The sequence below is a fragment of the Meles meles genome, chromosome 10 (assembly GCF_922984935.1).
Source record: "Meles meles chromosome 10, mMelMel3.1 paternal haplotype, whole genome shotgun sequence".
In the NCBI taxonomy this organism is placed as follows: Eukaryota; Metazoa; Chordata; class Mammalia; order Carnivora; family Mustelidae; genus Meles; species Meles meles.
This window is the reverse complement of record NC_060075.1, coordinates 14,811,131-14,827,504: the sequence shown is the minus strand read 5'-3', so window position 1 is coordinate 14,827,504 and position 16,374 is coordinate 14,811,131. Positions and strand designations below refer to the sequence as shown.

The window sequence follows — 16,374 nt, the reverse complement described above, 5'->3', positions numbered from 1 at the left end:
TTTTTTAAAGACTTTTTTTTTAATTTTTAAGATTTTGTCAGAGAGAGGGTGCATGCTTAGAGTGCACACAAGCAGGGAGAGTGGCAGAGGGAGAAGCAGGCTCCCTGCTGAGCAAGAAGCCTGCCAGACTCAGTCTCAGCACTCTGGGATCACCACCCGAGCCGGAGGTGGACCGCTTTATGACTGAGCCACCCAGGCACCCCGAATCTTTAACGTCTGTAATAGAAAATTTTGACTATAAATAGAAGTAGAATTGTATAATGAACTTCATGTACCCATACACCAGCTTCAGTAGATCTTTTTTTTGTTTGTTTTTAAAGATTTTATTTATTTATTTGACAGATCACAAGTAGGCAGAGAGGCAGACAGAGAGAGAGAGGGAAGCAGGCTCCCTGCTGAGCAGAGAGCCCGATGTGGGGCTCAATCCCAGGACCCTGGGATCATGACCTGAGCTGAAGGCAGAGGCTTTAACCCACTGAGCCACCCAGGCGCCCCCAGCTTCAGTAAATCTTGACCACAAAGCTAGCTACCTTATTTATAATTACTTAACATCCTTGTTTGGTATTTTGAAGCAGATTTTAACTCTTAGACCTATCTGATAGCATGAATCTTGAAACAATATAAAACAGTAAAGACCAATTACTCCAGGCAAAGTAGAATAAGATCTGGAAGTCATTGTTATATAAGGCAGATTGTTTTTCGTAGTTTGGTACTTCATTAACATATTTTGGTGTCATATTTGTTTTTCTGTACAGTGATTCTCCATAAATGCTTATTACCTGACAACCTCAGACCATCCTCTGAGTATTCCCAGAACTCTTCAGTCTGTTTTAGAGATGTGTACAGTTTTATAAACTGTGTTTTAACAAGTCTGAAGAAACTAGTATGTCTCTGAGGCTAGTCAGTGAAAAAGAGAGAGTGGAGTAGTTATAAATGCATCATTTGGAGGATGTAAACAATGAACACAGAGCAAGCGCATGATAATAAATGAAACTTAAAGCAAATACGTTTTGTTACTGTACCAGGGGATTAACCACAAACATCAAGCAGAGTCCCAGATTCTCTGTCACTGGAAATATTTTTTTTTCATGTTTATTTTTTTAATTAGAAATATTTTTTTAACTGATGAATTTTACCTTGATGCACAGGTGGCAAGACAGATGACTTACTGAAATACTTTTTAGTTTGATGATTCTCACTCATTAAGAGAACTTGTAAGAGCAGTTGGTGTTTTACTTTGACCCATATACAGTAAAACATTGTGAATATTTATTGTCCCATAGACGTTACTAGTCTGTAAGATCAAAAAATAAAGGCATATATATTAATGTGTTTGGATAATGTAATTTGTAAAATTTCCACATTTTTGGTTTTTATGGGTTTTTTTTTCCTTTTATGGTATTTATTGTAGTGTTTGGAATAATGAAATTTAAGTAATACCGAAATTAAGGAAGAAATAGAAAAAGAAGGTGAAGAAGGTAGGCTGAATGGAGAAAGTAAAGAGAATTCACAGTAAAAGTTAACAAAGAATTTCTCTTCAAAAAGTGATTGTTTGAGGTGCCTGGGTGACTTGGTGGGTTAAGCAGCTGCCTTTGGCTCAGGTCATGATCCCAGGGTCCTGGGATCATCAGGCTCTTTGCTCCGCAGACAGCCTGCTTCCTCTCCCTCTGCCTGCCCCTCTGCCTACTTGTGCTGTCTATCTCTGTCAAATAAATAAAATATCTCTTTGGGAGTGGTACTGATGGCTGAGGTCAGCACTCATTCACTCATTCACTCATTCATTCATTCACTTCACAAGTACTTAGGACCTACTGTGTGCTGTGTTGGGGATACAGAAGTGAACACAGGTTTCTCCTTTAAGTGGTGGGAGCTAGCATTCTGATGTCAGAGACAAACAACTAAGTGAAAAATAATGTGATGTCAGGTCATGATTTAAGTTTCTAGGACCAAAAAAAGCATGGTTAGGTAACTTAGACTATCTGAAACAGTGGTCCAGGGTGGTTAGAGAAAACTGTTCTGGTGAAGTGACATTTGAAGAGATAGAACTGTTAAGAAACTTAAGCCAGTCATTTCTGAGCAGGAATGAACTTACATGTTGCTTCCTCACAAAGCGTTTGGTGCTTTCCTATTTACATATGGCCAAAAATCCAAAATCCAAAAGAGGCCCAGTCTGCCTCTTCCTTGAATGAATAAATCCTTGAAAAATTCCTGTTTTTTTTACCAGACTGATTTATTCATTTTTATCTCACTGTTTTCCTTTCCTAGCATGATTGTCATTTTAGGTTACCTCTTTCTCTCTTGCTGAAGTAACTTTTTTCTTTTTTACACATTTAAATCCTGCCTGGCTTGCTACATGTGATTTTGTGAGCCTATAGCCTTTTAGCCTCTGAACCCCAGTGTAGCGCCTGCTCTCCATCCTACTGAATAGGCATTTGTTAGTTTTTCTTGTTTATATATGTGTTCTCTCTTCTCAATTAGCATTGTCTTTCTAGGGCAAGGACTTTTTTTTTTTTTTTTTAAGATTTTATTTATTTGAGAGCATGCGATGGAGAGAGCACACACTGGGTGGAGGGGTAGAGGGAGAGAGAGAGAGAAGCATACTCCCTGCTGAGCAGGGAACCCGATGCTGGGCCTGATCCCAGGACCCTGAAATTATGACCAAGCCAAAGGCAGATGCTTAACTAACTGAGCCACCAAGGTGCCCCAGGGACTTTTGTTTTAATGTTACCTAGATATCTTTGCATATCTTGGTTTGGGATGAATAAGAAAATATCTCATGCTATGTTCTTCACAAACAATATTAAAAGCTAGAAGAAGAGCTTTATTGTTCTTTATCCACTGAGGGAAAAATGAACTTGAAAGGGGAACATATAAATGGGAATGAGCAGTTAATAAATGGGAAGTGGCAAAAAGCAGGAACTAATCTCTGCATGCCCAGTGTGCCCGTTTTCCTCTTCACCCATCATTTGTGTTGGACTTGTTCATTTGAATGCCAGGATTGGAATTAGGAAAGAAATACCATTATTTCTATTTTAAGACAGTATGGCATAACTTGAATGCGTACTCAGGTTTTATTATTTCAAGGCTTTTTCCATATTATACTGGGCTTTCTCTTGTTACTGAGGTGGGGCTTGAATCAAACGTTGAACATTACAAGAGAGATTTTACAAATAGGAAGGAAATTAATGATGCAAGATGTGTGGGTGACTTGTGTTTTAGAAAATAGCATTGGCATTGGCGGGCATGTGGAAGGATTCACGTGGTCAGCCAGGGCTTTGTATTTCCCATGCTCTGTCCTGCTGTCGTGTTATTGTTTCACTTTTTCTCCAATTGCTGTGCATTCTTTTTAGTACTTTACCAATATCACTATCCTTCGATTCCTTGCTATTTTTGTACTGTGTCTAAATTATTGTTGTATTTTTTTTTTTAAGATTTTATTTATTTATTTGACAGAGAGAGATCACAAGTAGGCAGAGAGGCAGGCAGAGAGCGTGAGAGGGAAGCAGGCTCCCTGCCGAGCAGAGAGCCCGATGTGGGACTCGATCCCAAGACCCTGAGATCATGACCCGAGCCGAAGGCAGTGGCTTTTTTTAAGATGTTTATTTATTTATTTGAGAGACAGAGATCACAAGTAGGCAGAGAGGCAGACAGAGGAGAGGGAGAAGCAGGCTCCCTGCTGAGCAGAGAGCCCGATGCGTGGCTCGATCCCAGGACCCCAAGATCATGACCTGAGCCGAAGGCAGAGGCTTAACCCACTGAGCCACCCAGGTACCCCTTACTGTTGTATTTTGATGTCTTTCAACCTTAAGACTCTTAAAATAGTGTAAGAAAACATAATAAAACAACACATGGGAAGAATGACTATTTTAAACAAACTAAGCAGTATAAATAAATAAATAAAAGAATTAAAACCAGGTTAGAGAACAGTGAAACTGTTGCTATAATGAAAGAGGTTTTTAGAAAGTTAAAATTATGAAGCAGTGGAGTATGTTTTTTGTTTTTTGTGGGTTTTTTTTTGTGGCATTTGTTTTTAAATCATAAGTATGATAATAGGAATTTATACTGTTATTCTCAAGTATTCTTCCTCATCTTCTCCCTCATTAAATTTCCCTCTGGCAGTATACTGTGATCTTACAGGTGGTACTGTTCTTTAAAAATACTATTCTTTCTGTCTGTCTGTCTTTCTTAGGTTTTGTTTATTTGGGTGACTGGGTGGCTTACTTGGTTAAATGCCTTCGGCTCCTTCATGATCTCAGGGTCTTGGGATGGAACCCCACATGGTGCGGGTCGTGTGGGGGAGGACCTTGCTCAGCAGGGAGTCTGCTGCTCCCTCTCCCTGACTCTCTGCTACTTGTGATCTCTCTCTCGGACAAATAAAATATTTTAGAAAAATAACCTTAAAGTATTTCCATTGTTAATAAATTGACTTAGGAAAGTCAGATTTGGGGTTCCTATATAATTTGTTAAAGAGGGGCTCCTAGAAGAATACTTGAGCTGTAACTCTATGGAGGAATATGTAAAACTGTCTGCTTGGAAAACTTAATTGGATAAAGCAAGCCTTTACTGAATGTAGTATTATATCCGTGCCCTACTGGACACTGGTGCTTAGATTTCCTGTTGTTACATCACCTTCAGCATGTCCAGAACAAAACATTTCCTTCACAGACCAACTCTTCCATTTGATTTAGTCATTTCTCTTGGTGGTGTCCTTGTTTGCTCATGCTTGAAGTACTTCTGATCTTTTCCTCTCCGCCTTCTTTTCCAGTTAGTTAATTGGTTAGTCGATAGTTCCATTTAATTAGTTGATTGAGAGGATATTGAACTATATTAAGGACTGGATTTAAATTTTTACTCTGCGCCTGCCTGCTTATAATCTTAGACTTGTGATCTTATGACTTCTCTGAGCCTTGACTTCATTGTTGTAGAAAGGTAGTGGAATTGATGATTTCAGAGATCCTTCCCATCTTTAAAATGCTTTCATTCTCTGTAGCACTCTGTTTTACTTCCGTCACCTGCTTTCTCTTTTTTTTTTCCCTGATTTGACCCTATGACTTTATTTCTGGCTTGTCCTAATAGCCTGTTCTGCCCTTGACCTCTTTCTTCTTGTCAGTCCATCCAGTAATATGGTGTTAATGCTTCTAAAATATAGATTTCATCATATCCTATTTCTGCCCAAATAGTCAAGCATTCTTCTTTGCCTTTAGAAAAAATTCTGCATATTGATACATGTTCAAAATCTTCAACAATCTAGTCAGAATCTTTAATTTGATTGGTGCAGCAGTCTTGAAATATTTGAGAAAAGAGAAGTCCAGAGAAATTAAATGAATTTCTCAGAGTTAAATGGATAATAAGATGTTAAGGGAGGTCTTCTGAGATGCTGAGTACCCAGTCTGTCCTTACTTTATTACTTAGACAATAAAGTTTTCAAGTAAAAGTGGAAAAAGCATAAAACATGAATATTTCCCATTATATATCATCCCCCATCCCAGACATTAAGCCTGTCAACAATTTAATGTACCTTTTTCACTCTCCTTTCTGTGTGTGTGTGTGCATGTGCAAGTTTTAACAAATGGTATTATGTTTGATTTTTTTTTTTTTCACTTGTCTTGGAGAAGTTTCCAAATCAGTGGTCTGTATTTTTTAAATATGCTTACATAATATTTTGTAATATGGCTGTTTTCTAAATTATTTATTCAGTGACTATTATTGTGTTAATAGTTTTTGGTTTTGGGGGCACAGTCCAGCAATAAAATCTTTGCATGTGCATCTGTGTATGTATTTGCAACTGTTATTTTAGTTTAATGTTTCCGTTTTTTTCATTGAGAATATAAACTCCTTGACAGCAGGGATTATCTTCTTACCCTGTTTTATAATTCCCTTTAGGATCTAGCTCATTGATCGGAGTAAATATAACAAAGCAAGAATATTTGCAATTTTTCAAGTAGTTACAATGCCCAGTTTCTATTTATTCATTAACATATTGCTGCCATTAGTTTATAACTGGCAGTACACTCAGATGTGTAGGTGAACCTTTTGATTTGCTCTATTCTAATACCATATTTATTTGTTGATTTTGATGTATAATTTCTGCATGCCTCTGTTCTGTTAATTTTTTTCCTCCAAAATTCAAGTGGCTTTATTGATTTTTTTTTTGAGTGTAAGAATAATACAACCAATATCAGACCAGCTTCACAGCAGTGTCTGCGCATGAATCTGAAAATCTGTACATGAAAAAATGACATTTTATTATGTTTTTCTTTGCTATCTATTTTCTCCATTTAGTATCAAGATGATAATTTCTAATGGCTAAATAATGTGTTGTATGACTGTTCCATAATTCAGTTAAAACCCTACGCTCTAAAACATCATTGTTAAAGTTTTGTCCATTTACCTTTGTGTACTTACTTCATTGTTTCTTCAAGTTCTTAGAAGTAGAATTCCTTAGTTAAATCATCACATTTATTTAGTAGTGATGGGTTGTATAAAACCTAGTCTTTTATGCAGGAGGGAAAAAATAAGAGAAACTATTTCCCTCATGAAGCTTAAAGTCCAGTTTGAGGAGATAATGTTCATTTTTGAAATTTCAAAAGAACACTTAGAAAAGCACTTAACAGAATCAACTTTGTTAAACAGTAAAATGTAATACAAAATGCTAAGAGTTTTAAGAGAAGTTTTCAGAATTAGACAACTTCACAAGGGAAATACATAGGATGGAGAAGACAAAAATGCAGAACTGAATTTTTCCAATTAAAAATAAACATTTTCCCCATTTACAATCTAAGAATTTAGATGTCTTTTAATTAAAATGCCATAAATAAACTTGTGGGAAGAATGTAATTATGAAGTAAAATTACTTACTAAATTTAAAAATTCAAAAACTCTCCCTGTGGCTTTCATTACAAATAGAGCCATTATAAGTTAAATAGCCAAGCATTGTATTATGTTCTGTTTGAAGCTCATTTATTTTACAAGAGAAGCAGCAGCAAATATCTGTGCACTAAGTGTTCAAAGCACTATTGAACCTTTAGTGATAAAGTCAGGATTGATTAGGCTTTTGAGGATTGGTCCATAATTGGTCATCTGCGGGGCTCGATCCCAGGACCCCGAGATCATGACCTGAGCCGAAGGCAGAGGCTTAACCCACTGAGCCACCCAGGTGCCCCTTACTGTTGTATTTTGATGTCTTTCAACCTTAAGACTCTTAAAATAGTGTAAGAAAACATAATAAATCATGGTTCCCTTTGTGGTGGCTTTTTAATTAGATGACCATGGTCTTGAAGAGCCTAATACGGACACACTTACCCTTCCTTCACTTTTACATTGGCGGGTAGTTGTGTTTACTTTGGCTTGCTTGTTCTTTTATTTTATTTTATTATTTTTTTTAAGATTTATTTCTTTTTTTTTTTTTTAAAGATTCAATTTATTTATTTGACAGACAGAGATCACAAGTAGGCAGAGAAGCAGGCAGAGTGAGAGGAGGAAGCAGGCTCCCCGCTGAGCAGAGAGCCTGACTCGGGGCTCGATCCCAGGACCTGGGATCATGACCCGAGCTGAAGGCAGAGGCCCTAACCCACTGAGCCACCCAGGTGCCCCAAAGATTTTTTTTTTTTTTTTCCGGATTTTACTTATTTATTTGACAGAGATCACAAGTAGGCAGAGAGGCAGGCAGAGAGAGGAGGAAGCAGGCTCCCCACCGAGCAGGGAGCCTGATGCGGGGCTTGATCCCAGGACCCCAGGATCATGACCTGAGCCAAAGGCAGAGGTTTTAACCCACTGAGCCACCCAGGAGCCCTCCTTTTAGGTTTTTATTGAGAACAGATTGGAAATCTAGTTAAGCAGGGGATAAAGATAAGGGAGTTAACTGGAGGAAAGGCAGTTAGACAACTGCTTTGGGTATCTGCTATGTGCAGAACACTAGCATAGCATTGTAAAACAGAAGGGGCATTAGACCTAGAAATCAGTGTAACCAGATTTCCAAGTAAGTATCTGGAATAAGTGTCTTTCTGGGCTTCGGTTCCTTTGTCTGTAGATTAGGAATAAAACTAGATCAGTGAGTGGTTCCTAACACTGTACATTAAAAATACCTGGGAGGCTTCTACAGCTCTGTCTTTGGAGGGTAGGCTTGGACCTATTTTCAGAAGCTTGCATCAATATTATTACCCCGGGTCTAGGTTAAAAACCACTGTATTGGATCAGTGGCATTCCCAACTGGCATCATAACATTTTAGGAAATGAGTGTAGCTTCCCATTACCACCTCTATAGAAATAAATGTGTAGAGGGAGTTGTTGGAGAGAGTATTAAGATACCAATTAAGAGACACACTTGCTGGGGCAGCTGGTTGACTTCTGTTGGTAGAACATGCAACTCTTGGTCATGAGTTCATGAGTTTAAACCCCACTTGGGGCATGGAGCCTACTTACACACACACACACACACACACACACACACACACACACACACACAAGCTGGTGTAGCAAAGATGGTAACAATGTATTTTGCAACTCTTTCATACTATCTTATTTTCCTGCATATTTTAGGAGCATTACATTTTAACTTCTTAGAAATGTTGCATAATAAGCAGTTTTGGATTTTCACACATCAGTAGCAAGTTTCAGTTGCTGCTTAATGTCATTGGAACACTTAATCCATAAACTTATGAGAGGAAGAAATGGGGCCTGGAAGAATCTCAGCATACTCAGCAACAGTGTACATGAGAGCCATTAGTGGGATGATAACTTATAATACTGGTGAATATTCCTTACTATTCCCAAAGGATAATTTTGAAGACATTGTCTATATTCCCGCATTCATTCTTTTATGTAATTGGTAACCCAGGTAGTAGAGGTTAACAGAAAAGCTTTTTTTTTTTTTTTTAAGATAATAAAATGTCAGAGTTCGAAAGAGGAAGCTACTTTAACAGTTCAGTTCTTTCCTTAGTGTCTTAGAAAAATGGTTGTCTAAACTGTACTGGGATCTTCCTGTTATCTGGGAATTCACTAACTCTTCAGGAAGTGTACTCTGTCTTTGGAAAGCTTTGGTCATTAGAAAGTTGGTGGGGGTTTTTTGTTTATGTTTTTAATTTGAGAAAAAGTTAAAATCTGACTCTGAAGTCCCTTGGAGCAATAATAAGATCTGTTTCTGCTTCATATTGAAAAGTTCTTTAGTTGATTGAGGTCTAGGTTCACATTTTGATTTTTCTTGGCTAATTGCATCTGTCCTACGGCTTTTTTGGTATAGCTTGGTTTTGAAACACTTGGTCTTATTTATATCCCTTTGAAATGTGTAGCACACAGAATGTATCTTTTGGAAGAGAGGTGTTTGCCAGCCTTCAGCAAGAGATTCTTACTTTGTTCATACTATGTCCTGTAAGTTAATTTATCTCAATCATGCCGCATTATAACTCTTATTCTTGACTAGTATGTTTTTAAATTTGTCTTAATTTTTCTGCTCATAGCTATTTAAGTTTGTCTTCTTAGATATAAGACTTTGTATTTTTGAGAAATTTTACCTGATCTATCAATTCTTTTGAATCTTAAAAATTTTTTTTGAAGTTTATTTATTTTTAAGTAATCTCTACATATAACTTGGGTCTTAAACTCACAACCCCAAAATAAAGAGTCACATGCTCTTCCAACTAAGCTAACCAGGTGCTCCAATTCTTTTGAATCTTAATCCAGTGAATTCGCTGTTGTTTTTGTTTTTGTTTTTAGCTTGGGATATTATACAAAATAGACTTTCATATCCTTTGTTGTATCTAGGTTGTTGGCCAAAAAGTTGAGACAGTCATTTCTAGGTACTTACATAACAAAGCTTAAGGCCCAGACCTATGTGCCAGTGATTGTTCTATTCTGTTTTTTGCTGCTAGAAACATCCTTCTGCTTGATACTGGCTTTTTTTTTTTTTTTTTTTTTTAAAGAATAAATCTTGTATAAAACCTCAAGGATTCTTTTCTTAGCTTTTCCTAAGGTTAGTTTGCTTCCTCACACATTTTAAATCCAGTTTAAATGTATTCTCTTCAGAAAGACCTCCTCTGATCTCCAAGCAGCCTCGCATCATAATCGAGGGTTACTGTTTTATTAAACCTTTTAACTGTATTCAGAGACACAATTATGGTTAATTACTTATTTCCCCTCTTCTAAATGTCAGCTCCATGAGGTCAGAGACTGTATGTGTCTGTGTCAGTTAGCTCTGTGTCCCTACCACATGGCATAAATGGGCACACAGTTAACTGAAGGAATGACTTTACTACTATAATGTTTGTCGTACTTTATGCATAGTTTGGATAACAAAACCAAAGGCCATGTTTACTATACCTTTTCAAATTACTGTATTCTCTTTTTACCAACCTTTGAGCAATTCTGAGGCATTCTATTTGATAGGATAGCGTACTTGCAGTTGGAAAATCTGTTTTACTTGGATCTCCATTAATCACATCTGTAAATACCTTTGCATCCAGCCCAATTTTTTCCCCTCAATTTCCCCCTTAAAGGATTTCCTGAAAGATCTTATCAGTTGCCCAGATAATGTAAAAATGGGTGGATTTTTAGGAATTTTGGTCTCAGGAGAAAACCTAATTTGGTAAATAATGTCTAATTGGAATTCTAAATAGGAGGATCCTAGGTTCAATGGGAGTCTATTTTATATCCCTGATACATGCTTATAAATAGGATTTTAGTTTTTTGTGAAGTTATGTTGGGTGTTAATAAATTTCTTTTTCCTAGTTCACCTAGAGTCTTATCTGGAATCCTTATCAAGTTTACTGGTCTCATGTTTGAGAACTCCATCTTTATTTGAAAATCAGAATGTTCAAAGAATATTGATATAATTCAGAAATTTGATTTACATATTCTTTTAGTTTAATTTTAAATTAACGTTATCTTTTCTGTGTTAATAGGTTAAGTGAAATTTGATTTGATAAAGAAGCCGGAAGCTTTTTCAGATTTTTACGATTTTTCTTGTCTGTCTGTTCTTAAGTACGAAAGTAATCACTGTTCCCGTCTGTTGGTAGACAGAATTGATGTGCATTTTTTTCTGACATCAGCTTTTATGCTTGTCGATGAAATTTTGTAATTTGAAAATCCATAAATAAAGAAGCATCTGTAAGACTTAATATGTATTTTGAAGAGAACTGTGGTGGTTAATGAAGTTTTGAAAAATGTGTTTACTGTTTCAATAATACGTCTTTTTTCTACCCCCCAGAGAATGGATCTTGGAGAATGTCTGAAAGTTCATGACCTGGCTTTAAGAGCAGATTATGAAATTGCATCCAAAGAGCAAGATTTTTTCTTTGAACTTGATGTATGTGATTTTTCTTTAATGGGTTAGATTATTTTTTGTAGTAAATGTTTTGAATATGGATTAATATCTCTATAGGAAAAGGCTCTTAGCAAGTTATCTTCTTTGTGTTTATTTGAAGGTCAGTACTAAATAAAGTAAGATCATGAATTTTCTTGACTAACAATATTTTTTAAAAAATATAAGGTGAAACTGGGTAGTTTAAGAAAATATGTAAAAATCCTTGCAGTGCATATAATCTTTCAAAAAACTGTTCCAGTAAAGTTGTGATGATTAAGGAAACCTCAATTTAAGCACATGTAAACAACAAATTCCTAATGTATTTAAGGCCCTTTAATAATCTACAGAACTTTTACATTTGTTTTTGTTTGTATCTGTGAATATATATAGAGGGAGAGAGGATATTGAGTACAATGGTTTTTATGTAAAACTGATAGAAGAAATATTAAAAGGTACCATTTACATACCTTAAAGGCCCAAGATGTGATTTATTTATATAAACAGAATCGTTTGTTATAAAAATAGGGAAACTTTTTTTTATATTTATATAAAATTTACCAATTAGTATTACATAAAAGATACTAATGAGCACACATCTTATGATACTTTTTACAGTGAGGTGTAATAGGTATATTACTGGGTTTGGAAGGTAAAGCAGTCAATAGGCACCTCCATCTACTTCTCTCCTAAGAATTTCTGCTAATAGAAATGAAAATTAGGAGTGCCTGGGTGGCTTAGTCAGTTAAGTGTCCTACTTGGTTTCAGCTCAGATCATGATCTCAGGGTTGTGAGATCAAGTCCTGCATTGGGTTCTGTGCTGGGTGTGGAGCCTGCTTAAGATTCTCTCTCCCTGCCCATGTGCATTCTCTCTGTCAAACAAAACAAAACAAGACAATATCATCTATGTAAACATAATTTAATATGGGACTGGAACAGTTGGGGGAGACATCTTAAATCAACTAGATTTTGATTTAATCTGGGCATAAAATAAAGCAGAAACCATCACCTAGATATAGGGATATGGATAATTAGGTCATTTTCCTTATTTAACTCTTCCTTTTAGTGGTTGTGGGCCTTGCGGAATATTTTTATAGTTGTCACATTTATCAGTGCTTTAAAAATTTCTAATGGCTTAATATAAAAGGGTCTCCTGGTATTTTTTACGGCTTCATTTTATACACTTAGTTCTTTGAACGAAGTTAAATTTATGCTGGTCTAAGGGAATTGAGGTACAGATTTAGCTTTATTTTTCCAGATAGCTACTTAGTTGACCTAACAGTACTGATGAGTACATCTTTTTCCTCTGACTGCTTTCAGATCCCCCTTTAATCTTCCCATAAGTAAATTTTAATAATAGAACTATCTTGTGAATTTAAAGATGAATTTTAAATTAAAAGAGCTAAATGGCCTTTTTTTTTTTTTTTTTTTAAGATTTTTATTTATTTGAGAGAGCCTGCACACACACAAGCAGGGTGGGTGGGGAGGGGCGGTGGGGGGGGGGGGGGGTTGCTGGTTGTGGAGAAGCAGACTTCCCCCCTGAGCAGGGAACCTGACATGGGGCTCCATCCCAGGACTCAAGGATTATGACCTGAGTGGCAGGCAGATGCTTAACCAACTGAGCCACCCATTTGTCCCTAAATACCTGTTTCTTTATCATTACAGATAAGAGCTTTTAAATGAACCTATTGCTTTTTACTTCAAGAAATTCCTAGAATCTGCTATATGCTGAGATTTTATTTTTAAACATTTATATTTTAAGTTCTCTTTCTGTACAGTAAGATATGAAAGTCCAAATTGCCTGACTTGGGAATAAATCTTAAAAGTTTACTTTTAAATAAATTACTATTTTATTATAGACATGCTAATATATGCCTGACAGATGTTTTTAATATATTTATTGAATTGGATTTTTACAGTGTAGATGTTGCTAAAATTCTCACTGGTTTATTCTTTGAAAAGAAAGTAAGTTTTCCTGATTGTAACATTTTCATTGTGGAAAATTTGAGAAGCATGGAAAAACTAACTATTGAAAATTTTGTGTATACTCAAGAAGAATTGCTAAAATTTTATGTATGCTCTCCTTTTTTTCTGTGCTTAATTTTTTTTAAAGATTTTATTTATTTATTTGACAGAGATCACAAGTAGGCAGAGAGGCAGGCAGAGAGAGAGGAGGAAGCAGGCTCCCTGTTGAGCAGAGAGCCCGATGCGGGGCTCCATCCCAGGACCCCAGGATCACGATCTGAGCTGAAGGCAGAGGCTTTAACCCACTGAGCCACCCAGGCACCCCTTTTTCTGTGCTTTATTTTACAGAGTTGGGATTTTATGGCATATGATACTGTGTAAAATGCTTTTTATTTACAAATCATGAACATTTTCTTGTATCATTAAGTATTAAAACCTTTTTTTATTGGCTGAAGATCAAAATTTCTACATTACCTAGGTATTTAGGGTATTTACAACTTTCTACCATAAAAATAACACTGTGAGGAACATCTTTGAATATTAAGCCTTCTGTATATCTGATTACTTCCTTAAAAGGTATTTCTGGAAGCAAAATTACTAAGTCAGGAGACATTTTTAAGTCTTTTGATACCAGTTACCACATTGCCTTTTTTAAACACTGCACTGACTCTTCAGCAGAGTATGAGAGTGGTAGTTTCCTTACAGTTTCACTTTTCTGGGAACTGTTTATGTTTACTCTGCTAATTTAATACGTGATGAAGTTGTATTTTTGATTCATAATTGAACCTGCTTTTGTTTTTTTACTATCCTATTAGCACTTCGAAAAATAAAGTATGGGGTCCTTGGGTGGGTCTTTTGGTTAAGTGTCTGACTCTTGATCTCAGGGTTATGAGTTCAGGCCTTGCATTGGGCTCCATGCTGGGGTTGGAGCCTCCTTTTAAAAAATAAGAAAATTATGTATAATTTTTGAGTAAAGATATTCCTCAATAAAGTTGATTATTCTGACAATAATTTTCTTTAAATTTTGCAGGCTATGGATCATCTTCAGTCATTCATTGCAGATTGTGATAGAAGAACAGAAGTGGCTAAGAAAAGATTAGCAGAAACTCAAGAAGAGATCAGTGCTGAAGTGGCAGCAAAGGTAAGAATTTGGGCTATTTCATTAGTACTATAAAATACTGTTTCAGCTCACTGATTTTAACTTTTTTTTTTTTTTAAGATTTTTATTTATTTATTTGACAGGGAGAGAGAGATCACAAGTAGACTGAGAGACAGGCAGAGAGAGAGGAGGAAGCAGGCTCTCCGCTGAGCAGAGAGCCCTGTGTAGGGCTCGATCCCAGGACCCTGAGATCATGAGCTGAAGGCAGAGGCTTAACCTACTGAACCACTCGGGCGCCCCTAATTCTAACTTTTAATTTTGAAGTAATTACATCCACAGATTGCAAAGACATAATGTAGGAAATTCTCTGAGCTCTTCCTCTAGCCTCCCCTAATGTTCACATTTTATACGGCTACAGTACACAAGGAATTGATACTGGTCCAATTGTGACATTTTACTCAGATTTTTTTTTTAAGATTTTATTTACTTATTTGACAGACAGAGATCACAAGTAGGCAGAGAGGCAGGCAGAGAGAGAGGAGGAAGCAGGCTCCTGCCAAGCAGAAACCCCAGTGTGGGGTTTCATCCCAGGACCCTGGGATCATGACCTGAGCCGAAGGCAGAGACTTTAACCCACTGAGCCACCCAGGTGCCCCATTTTACTCAGATTTTACCAGTTGTGTGTGCACTTGTGTATGTGTCTATATAGCTCGGTGTAGTTTTATCACATTTGTAAGTAACTTGGGTGGTTCCCACCATAGTTAAGTTACTTCACTATAACATCACGATGAGAGTCCCTCATATTACCTTTCTAGAGCCACATTTATTTCTCCTTTCCCCTGTTTTCTGGAAACCAGTAATGTATTCTCTGACTCTATAATTATGTTATTTTACTGAATATTACGTAAATGGAATCAGGTAACCTTTTGAGATTGTTCTTTTCACTCAGGACAGTTTCCTTGATTCATACAAGTTGCTATGTATATCAGTTCATTCCTTTTTGAGTAGTATGTCATGGTATGGCTATACCACAGTTTAACCACACATTGAAAGATGTTTAGGTTGTTTGCACTTTCTGGTTAACACCAGTAAAACTGCAATAAATAATTTCATTTCTTCAGGATTAAAAAAAAGGAAGGCAGTTCTGGGTCATGTGGTCATACCATAAGTCTATTTTTAGTTTTGAAAGCAGGTGTCATTTTCTAGAGTGGCTATACCAGTTTATAATTCTACCAGCAATGTGTTAGTGATTTGGTTTCTTCACATCTGTGCCAGCATTTGGTTTTCATTTTCATTTTAGCCATTCTTAAAGGTGTGTAGTGATATTTCTTGGTTTTGCATTTCCCGAATGCCTAATGATGCTGAACAGTTTTTTGTTTTTTTTTTTAAATATTTTATTCATTTATTTGACAGAGAGAGGTCACAAGTAGGCAGAGAGGCAGGCAGAGAGAGAGGGAGAAACAGGCTCCCCACTGAGCAGAGAGCCCGATATGGGGCTCGATCCCAGGACCCTGAGACCATGACCTGAGCCCAAGGCAGAGGCTTAAACCACTGAGCCACCCAGGCGCCCCCTGAACAGTTTTTTGATGTGTTTATTTGGCATATATATACCTCTTCAGCGAAATGTCTGTCTTAAACCCATTCCCCAGATGGACTACTCACTTTTTTCTTAATGTTGATTTTTGAGTGTCTTTAGATGTATGTTTTACCCTCCATTTTTAGAAAGTACTTTATCTTGGGAATATGTGGTGGCCCGAGTTGCATCCAGGTGTTGATCGCTCAGCTCAGGTCTTGATCTCAGGGTCATGAGTTCAAGCCCCTGTTGTGCTCCATGTTGGGTGTGGAGTCTACTTAAGGAAAAAAAAAAAAATTTTTATGTGAACTTAAACACAAAAAGGGGAAACAGGGGTGCCTGACTGGCTCAGTTGGTAGAGCATGCAACTCTTGATCTCTGGGTTGTGAGTTTGAGCCCCATGTTGGATGTGGAGATTACTTAAATAAATAAATAAACTTTAAA

The 16,374-nt window shown here is 36.7% G+C and overlaps 1 protein-coding gene across 7 annotated transcripts in view; it reads left to right on the top strand.

Annotated features, from left to right (window-relative positions):
* Window positions 1–16,374, top strand: part of LUC7L2 (LUC7 like 2, pre-mRNA splicing factor) — a 60,966-nt gene that overhangs the window by 21,863 nt on the left and 22,729 nt on the right. For all 7 annotated transcript variants that reach the window (XM_046020010.1, XM_046020011.1, XM_046020014.1 and 4 more), the window contains 2 exons: window positions 11,201–11,299; window positions 14,289–14,399. In XM_046020010.1, coding sequence (XP_045875966.1) covers window positions 11,201–11,299; window positions 14,289–14,399 — 210 coding nt within the window. The remainder of the gene's footprint in view (window positions 1–11,200; window positions 11,300–14,288; window positions 14,400–16,374) is intronic.